The 8,830-nt window shown below is 55.6% G+C and overlaps 1 protein-coding gene across 1 annotated transcript in view; it reads left to right on the forward strand.

The window, feature by feature from the left end:
- LRRC75B (leucine rich repeat containing 75B) overlaps positions 1–4,129 on the forward strand; it is a 23,399-nt gene extending 19,270 nt beyond the window's left edge. Inside the window, 4 exon segments of the mRNA XM_012813586.1 lie at positions 1,227–1,253; positions 1,255–1,346; positions 3,618–3,659; positions 3,661–4,129. Coding sequence (XP_012669040.1) covers positions 1,227–1,253; positions 1,255–1,346; positions 3,618–3,659; positions 3,661–4,129 — 630 coding nt within the window.
- Positions 4,130–8,830: the final 4,701 nt, after the last annotated feature.

Consider the following 8,830-nt stretch of genomic DNA (forward strand, 5'->3'; position numbering starts at 1 on the left):
GAGTCTCCTGCCTCAGCCTCCCAAGTAGCTGGGACTACAGGTGCCCGCCACACGCCTGGCCATTTTTTTGGTTGCAGCCATCATTGTTGTTTGGCGGGCCCAGGCTGGGGATTCGAACCCACCACCTTAGGTGTACACGGCTAGCGCCTTAGCCGCTTGAGCCACAGGCGCCAAGCCAACAACTTCAACTCTTAGTCGAGTTCCTGGGCCACAAGAGAGCCATTCTCAGCTGGAGTCCCTGTTCACTGGGCACTGTCCTATGTAGGCACCCCTGTGGATAGATGCTCACTACTTTCCCTCCACAGCACCCTGGGCCACAGCAAGTCTCTCTTCCTGCACCTGCAGCCTCCCCCCACAGCTGCACCTGCTGTGTGTCCTGCATAAGCATCTATACAGCTTCAGCATGTGCAGCTGCAGTCAGCCACCAGCCCCAGGCCCCTTATCCTAGTGAGTCCCCACATGAAACAAGGCTGTCCCTGTCAGCTTTGAGGCCAGCCTGCAGCCATCAGAGTAACCACGGGGGCTTGCCACCGCTGCGTGTGCTGCATGTCCTGGGGCTGTTCACAGAGGGACGGGATAAAAGGACGTGCTGGGCAGTGGAGCATGCTCAGTGCCAGCTTGTGGAAGGCACACCCTGTGTTCTGCCCCAAGCTGGCCCTCTGTGAGAGCCCAGTGAGGACCTGAGAGCCAGGTGGTGGTGCTGTAAAGCATGAACCCCCCAGCCCTGTCAGCCCAGACCCAGGCCCCACAGGCGCAGTCTCGCTGGGAGAGTGAGAGGAAGAAGAACGTGCTGACCTGGCTTGTTCCTACTCCCTGGGATTGGCGGCTGTGGAGCAGGGCTCCCTCGAGGGGCCTGGTCTGGCCTCCTCCCCCTGTGGCAAGTCCCCGAGGGGTGCTGAGGGTGGGCACGCAGCCGGCTGATAGCCCGAGACACTGGCCCTAGGCCTGAGGACAGGGAACAAGGGCCCATTGTCTGGGCTTCCTCCCGCCGGGCACTGCGGGCCTCGGACCAGCCTGTCCAGCTCCCAGAGGGCAGCCTCCCCTGGCTGTGTGCCAGGCCACGGCCGGGGTGGGGGGTGAGAGGGGAAGGCCCGGTGGGCAGCTCAGTGATCCATGGTACACAGCTGTGCACACACACATACTTGGCTGCCCAAGCCCATCTCCCTGAGGCCCCAAGGGGGGCAGCAGGGACTCAGGCTCACCCTGACAGCACTGTCTGCCCACAGGACGATGATCTCTGGAAGTTCTCGGACAAGCAAGCTATGCCAGTAGCTCATCTACAACCTCACCCCTCATTCTAAGCAGCAGCGAGGGTCCAGCCTGCCCCAGAGGAGGACCCAGAGCTGGTAAGGGGAGCCTAGCCACAGCCCCTCCTCCCTGCCCTTCGGGGTCCCATCCCATGTTGACACTCTCTCCAAGATACCAGTGCCTGAAATGCTACACCAGGAGGCCCTCAGCCGTGTCAGCACAAAGGCTTCAGACCTAGAAGCGGGTATGGTCAGCATGGAGGTAGGTGCTTCCCAAGCCGGGCTGTGCTCTCCATGTGACCTCCTCCTACTTCCACGGGACAATTTTGCTTCCTGCATTCACAAATCCTTGGCCTGTCACAGGGTCTGGGCCCAGGGTGACCTCAGCAGGCATCCTCAGCTGAGTCTTTGCAGCAGGTGGGGAGGCAGGGAAATTCTGGGCACAGGGAAGGACAGGCTGCGAGAAGCAAAGTGCCTTGCCCAGGGCCACACCCCACTCTGATTTTCCTGCAGCCCTTGGGAATTCTTTGCCAATACCAGGCTGCCTGTAGCCAAGGCCTCTGTGTCCCTCTGATAGCTCACTCTGCTGTGGGCCTCTTGGTTACTCCATCCAAGAGTGACTCCATCCATGGAACCTCGCAGCACAGACCCATCCCAGAACTGGCCATCAGCACCTAGCTAGGAGCTGACCTGGCATGTCTACCCTGTCTGTCCAGGCTAAACCTGGAACCCACGGGTTGTTCTCTGCCATGGCAGGTGAGGGCTCCGGAACATACTCACTGCTTAGTCCCCCAAAAGGCTCAAACAACAGGAGAGAGACCTAGAGCAGGGTGCAGAGGGCAGTGGGGACCCTCCTCAGTCTCAAAACTTCCCTTCCAGCTGAGAACCAGGGAGTTTCTTCCCAGGGCAGGCCTCATGCCACACCATCTTCCCCCTTGCTGCCTGAAAGCCATGGGGACCAGCCTCATGCCCTGTCCCCTTATAGGAAAGTTTTTCCTTACACTAGAGGACTTGACTTCTAACAGGGCATACGGGGAAAAAAACTGTGAGTTCAGGAGTTTGGAGACTCGGCTCCTTCCTTCATAGAGGGTGGCCACGGAAGAGTTATTTCACCTCTCTGAGCATCAGTTTGCCCCTCTGTAGAATGAGATCATCATCCCTACACCCACCTGGGACTCTGCAGCTGCTCTGCTGGGCTGGTATAAAAATAAGTGGGATTAGGGCGGCGCCTGTGGCTCAAGGAGTAGGGCGCCGGCCCCATATGCCAGAGGTGGTGGGTTCAAACCCAGCCCTGGCCAAAAACTGCAAAAATAATATTAATAATAATAATAATAATGAGATTGGCTCGGAGCCTGTAGCTCAAGCGGCTAAGGTGCCAGCCGCATACACCGGAGCTGGTGGGTTCAAATCCAGCCCGGGCCTGCCAAAACAAGAATGACAACTACAACCAAAAAATAGCCAGGTGTCGTGGCGGGCACCTATAGTCCCAACTACTTGGGAGGCTGAGGCAAGAGAATCGCTTAAGCCCAGGAGTTGGGGTGGCTCCTGTGGCTCAAAGGAGTAGGGCACCGGCCCCATATGTCAGAGGTGGCGGGTTCAAACCCAGCCCCTGCCAAAAACTGCAAAAAAACAAAAAAAGCCCAGGAGTTGGAGGTTGCTGTGAGCTGTGATACCATGGTACTCTACCCAGGGTGGCAGCTTGAGGCTCTGTCTCAAAAATAAATAAATAAAAATAAGTGAGATAACAGCTATAACTGGTGTGGTGATGATGGGCACACAGTGACTTTTCATAGTAATAATAGTTCACAGGGCTCAGCACCTGTAGCTCAGCGGCTAGGGCACCAGCCACATACACCAGAGCTAGTGGGTTCGAACCCAGCCTGGGCCTGCCAAACGACAATGACAACTACAACCAAAAAATAGCCTGGCATTGTGGCGGGGGTGCCTATAGTCCCAGACACTTGGGAAGCTGAGGCGAGAGAATCACTTAAGCCCAAGAGTTAGAGGTTGCTGTGAGCTGTGATGCTACGGCACTCTACCCAGCGGGACATAGTGAGACTCTGTCTCAAAAAAAAAGAAAGAAAGAAATTGCCATCCTATTAAAAAATGAAAAAAAAATAGTTCACAGATCCTTAATATGTGTGTGACCCTCACGACAACAATATCCCCTTATTATCAAAGAGGAAACTGAGGCTCAGAGACGTTCTGAGCGTTGCCATGACCATGGACTCAGAGAGTGGCAGTGTGAATCTGGCTTTGCCAGACCATAGGCCCATAGGCCAGGGCTGCCCTGACAGATAGTTATCTGTGCCCAGCAGGGCCTGCCTGGGGGCCCTTGCTCAGTCCATGCCCCCTGCAACCTTTCCCTAGCCTCAAGAGCAGCCTGCAGAAGACTCTGCTGGCAGGAGAGACTGGACCTTTCAGGTATCCTGCTGTTGGCATGAGGTATGTATCATGTAATGTGTAGCCATGGCACTGGACTGGCGTTGCTGGACCTGAGCTTCACAGGGTTGAGTGATCAGCTGCTACGCCAGCTGCTGCCCAGCCTGTGGATGCTGCCCTGCCTCACCCGGCTCCTGCTCAACGGCAACTGACTGACACAGGCCACCACGTGTGAGCTCACTGAGGCCAAGGACACTGCCAAGTTCCCAGCGCTGGCCTGGGTAGACCTGGGCAACAACATGAATGTGGCCTCCCTGCCCCAGCCCCTGCTGGTTGGCTTGCTCCGGCGGCTCAGCCAGTGTACCCCACTCCCCACCATCTACAAGGGCCTGGATCTCGACCCTGCGGGTGGCACGGCTAAGGACACAGCCCCTGCCTCCACCTGGGGTTCTGCAGCTGCCAGGCTAGGACCCAAGCCCCAGGCCTGCTGCATCAGGTAACCCACCACCCACTGGGGTCACCACTGCTGACACACAGTGCTTTCAAGTTCATGGGACAATGGGACAGCTGGTGATGGAAGCCCAGGGGACCCACTGTTCCCTAGAGGTCCAGCATAGGAGCTCAGCATAGGATTAGAAGGACAGAAGGAAAATGGGCTCATAGGATACTGGGTGGTCAAGCCAGGCTGGAGTCTCAGACTTCACTTAGCACAAGGGGCTCTGGCACCTGAAGTGGACCCTACAATACAGGGTGATGCCCCATCTCAGCCTTTCTGCAGTGGCCTTAGGGTTGCTGAGCTATTTGGGTAGGGACAAGGGGCAGGTACCCCACAGAGAACAAGGTGTGGGGATCCTGGTGAGGGACTGGGAAGAGTCCTTCAGGGACCAAGTCCTCACATCTAGGCAGGGCTTGGGCTCCTTAAAAAGGGAAGCCAGTGGAGAGCCTGTTGGGAGCCCAGGGTGAGACAAAGCTCTGGAGAGAGCCCCACAAAGAGCTCAGGTTGGAGTCCAGGCCACCAACCCACACCCTGCCGCCAGGGTCCCTTGGACTGTGGACAATGATGTGTAGACTGGCAACAAGGGCCACAGCAGCCTTGAGTGGGAGGACTGGGTACTCATCTCCCACAGGGCACACACCGTACTGCATGGTGCCCCCGGGAGCCAGCCCCCAGGCCTCCTGCACTCAGTCAGCAGATGGCCCTAGACAGCCCTGCAAGATTAGGAGATGTACCAGCCAGAGACAAAGAGCTTGTATATTCCCCTCAGGCCCTTGGGGTCCCCTGTAGGAGGACCTGCAGGGGGGGAGGTGGGCACAGCCAGCAGCAGGGGGCCTGGGGCAGAGCAGTTCCAGGTAGGGAAGGCTCTCCCTCCCCAAGTACCATGAGAGTGGGCTCCCATCCAGAAGAACAATACCAGGGTCACCCTCACAGTCCTGTGAAGGGGAGTTGGAGTTCATCCCAGCTGAGGGATAGGAGAGGCAAGAACGGAATAAAGAGCTATGGGGGAAACTGAGGCATGAAGAGGGGAAGCCACTGCCAAGGCAGGGTAGGGCTTGGCAAGGAAAGACTCCAAAGCCAAAAAGAAGCCAGGAGCCTCCCTGGGCCCACCAGCACCAACCTTCCCTGACAGGTGGGGCCCACAGTGGGCTGTGAGGGGCACACCCATCCCTATGGGGCACAGATTCCAGCACATCCAGGCCAGCAGATGAATAACTTGGACCAGAAGGGAGATGACCTAAGAGGTCTGAGGATGGGAGTCGGTGAGGAAAGGAGTTTCCTTAGAGCCCCTGATCTCATGTATTTAGGTGGACTCCTTACCTTTAGGCTGTGGAAACAGTGCGAAGATCCCTTCCAACAAATCTCAAGAAGAAAAGAAAAGAAAGAATGAAAGAAAAAAAAAGTGCTAAGAGCACACAGTTCTGCCTGGCTCTGGTCCTGACTCCTGTGGGACCTGGTCAGGCCCCTCCCTCTCCCGGTCACTCCTTTCTCCCCTGTTAAATAAGGCCTGCTGCTCTCGGTGCTCCATCTTGGGGGCCTGGTCCCCTCCCAGCTCTCCTTCTTTCAAAGACAAGGGCATGCCCAGCGCGTTTCCCTGTGCCCCCATGCTGGAATGGAGTTCAAGCTACCCAGAGCAAGGCAAAGCCAGGTGGAAAGTAGGAGGCCCCGGCAGAGAGTCACTGGTGAGGAGAGTGGCCTTGGGCCAAGCAGTCTAATAAACATGTCACACGCAGGCAACTGAGTTCTCCCTGCACGTCCTGTTGGAGAAATGCCAAACTGTGGTTCCTCCTGCCCGCCTCACTCCCTGCCCACCTCTGCTGGCCAGAAGCCAGCATGTTCACCCTCTAATGGCACTGTCCAGAGATTCCTACCAGGATGATGTGTGAGGACCCAAGCTGGAGTCCCAGGCGAGCTCTGGAAAAGTCCAGGCGGCAGTAGATGGTCTCAATCTTTCCACCTCTTGGGCAGAGGCATGCGGCACAATAGCCAAGCTGGAGCCTTAAACAGCTAAAGAGAAGAGGGGAAGCTCGGCATCACTGCTTTGCAGGTGTCCATAGCTCTTCCAGGGGGACTGTCAACTTCGGGTCTCAGGACCACCAGCAAGACCTTCTATAGGCCTTGACATTGAGGTCCAAAAAACAGCGTTTTATGCCTCCCACAGCCTAGTAGGGCAGTGAGCACCAGCCTGGACAACTCCAGCCAGAGCTCCAGACAGAGGAGGAGGAAGCAGGTGGGCCACGCCTAGGCACGTCCTCCTCCAGGCCCAATCTTAGAGGCAGACAGCCTGGCCTTGGTCCCAGCTCCGTCACTTGCTGGCACTGTGGTCCTCTCAGGGCCTCTTTCATCCTCTTGGGAATTGAGGTACACCAAGACCCCCCTTGTCTCGCATGAGTGATGACATGAGTTTTGGAAAGTGCCTGCCGTGGTGGGGGTTGAGTGCAGGCGCTCTTCAACATCAGCAGGGCCTCCATCCAGGGCTCTCTGAGTGGCAATGCCCGGAGCCTAAACTTTTGGGACTAGGCCTGGGCTGAAGCCATTTATTTATTTATTTTAAAGACAGAGTCTCACTTTATTGCCCTTGGGAGAGTGCAGAGGCATCACAGCTCACAGCAACCTCCAACTCCTGGGTTTAGGCAATTCTCTTGCTTCAGCCTCCCAAGTAGTTGGGACTATAGGCACCCGCCACAACACCCAGCTATTTTTTGTTGCAGTTTGTCCAGGGCTGCGTTCGAACCCACCACTCTCTGTATATGGAGCCAGCACCCTGCCCACTGAGCCATAGGCGCCACCCAGCCTTTTATTTATTTAGCAGGCACTTTTAACCTCTTTCCTGGCTAGGTACTGTTCTGATGGCTTTACCTCTGTTTTCTAAGTGAGTCAGTCAAGGCAGGAAGAGGCTAAGTGACTCATCCAAGGTCAAAGAGTTAGGAAGGGGAGGAGCCGGGCTGAGCCCCTGTGGCCCAGCATCAGTCTGTGACATCTGTGACATTTTTTTTTTTTTTTTTTTTGAGACAGAGCCTCAAGCTATCCCCCTGGGTAGAGTGCCGTGGCATTACAGCTCACAGCAACCTCCAACTCCTGGGCTCAAGCGAGTCTCCTGCCTCCGCCTCCCAAGTAGCTGGGACCACAGGCGCCCGCCACAACGCCCGGCTATTTTTTTTGGTTGCAGCCGTCATTGTTGTTTGGCGGGTCCGGGCTGGGGATTCAAACCCGCCACCTTAGGTGTACGTGGCTGGCGCCTTAGCTGGTTGAGCTATAGGCGCCGAGCCCAGTCTGTGACATTAATCCCTCTCCTACAGCCATTCCAGGGGCTGTCACTGGGGCTTGGTGTGCCCCAGGATTTACCTAAACAGACAAGCCCCTTCCAAAGAGGCCACTGGAGGTCTGGAGGAGCACTGTGGTCCTGTTGTGGGGAACAGACCTCCAGCAACACTGTTGTTCCTGGATTAAGACCAGTCAGGACACCCACCCTACCCTAGGCCTCACATGCAGATAGGTGGGGAGGAGAACAGGGACAATCCAGGCTCTGCCTCCTCCAGGATTGTAGGTGGGTTGGGAAGTGCTTCCCAGCCTACACAAACCCAGGCAGTGCCTGCATAGAGACGCAGGATCCACACCCACTTCCCAGTCTCCTTCCTGGGGCTTGGCCTCCTCACGCCTAAGCCTTCCTCATGGGGATGCTGAGAAGAACGAAAGGAAACACAAGAGATGCCGTGCTCCACAGGACCAATGTGACCAACAGTCAAGAACTTTTCTGTCCTGGTGTCACCAGCCACTGTTGACCTGAGCGGCCATTTCCTGCAGGGCGCTGCTGGTCAGGCCCTAACAAGGTGGGAGGAGCCTATGTAAGGGCATCTGGAGATTGTTTATTCACGTCCAAGGCCTACTGTCATAGATAAGTTGGGGAACTGGACTCCACCGTTCCGGGCAAGGACCCAGGGCACTCTGTGCACCCAGTGAAGTGTTGACTAGCTATAAATTCAGTCCACAGTGAAAATGCTTTGAAGATAGAACCACTTGAAGATAGGCAGATATTGTGTACCCTTGTAACCTATGAGGGGGACTCTGTTTAATATGTACTATGATGAGCATTGCCGATGTTTACTTTTACTGTGAACATAAGAGATAAAGGGAAAGAGGGGGGCAGAGCAGTTCTTTGGGGAGATATCCCTGCTGCTCCCAGAATTGCTGGATTTTCTGTAAATAAAAGTGAAACTGTTGATCTCTCTTCTGCTTCTCCATGACTGGCTTGGGTGACAGAGGGATGGACTCCTTGGTCTGGCAACACTGGAAGGGAGGATGTTTGAGCCCATATAAGGTGCTTTAGCATGAGTCTGCAGGAAAGGTCAGCCTTTACAGAGTCTCCATTTTGAGACTCCTGAATATCAGGCAACTGATTCTAGTTGCTGGTATCACCCCAGTGCAGAGGTTTTTTTCTCGACCTGGAGAGAAGAGAGAACATACTTCTTGTTTTTTCATTTTATTTATTTTTATTTTTATTTTTTTTGAGACAGAGCCTCAAGCTGTCACCCTGGGTAGAGTGTTGTGGCTCACAACAACCTCCAACTCCTGGGCTCAAGCAATTCTCCTGCCTCCCTAGTAGCTGAGTAGCTGGGATTACAGGCACCCGCCACAATGCCCGGCTATTTTTTGGTTGCAGCCGTCATTGTTGTTTGGCGGGCCCGGGCTGGATTCGAACCCGCCA

Source organism: Otolemur garnettii, unplaced genomic scaffold (assembly GCF_000181295.1).
Source record: "Otolemur garnettii isolate 467f Iridium unplaced genomic scaffold, OtoGar3 scaffold00281, whole genome shotgun sequence".
In the NCBI taxonomy this organism is placed as follows: Eukaryota; Metazoa; Chordata; class Mammalia; order Primates; family Galagidae; genus Otolemur; species Otolemur garnettii.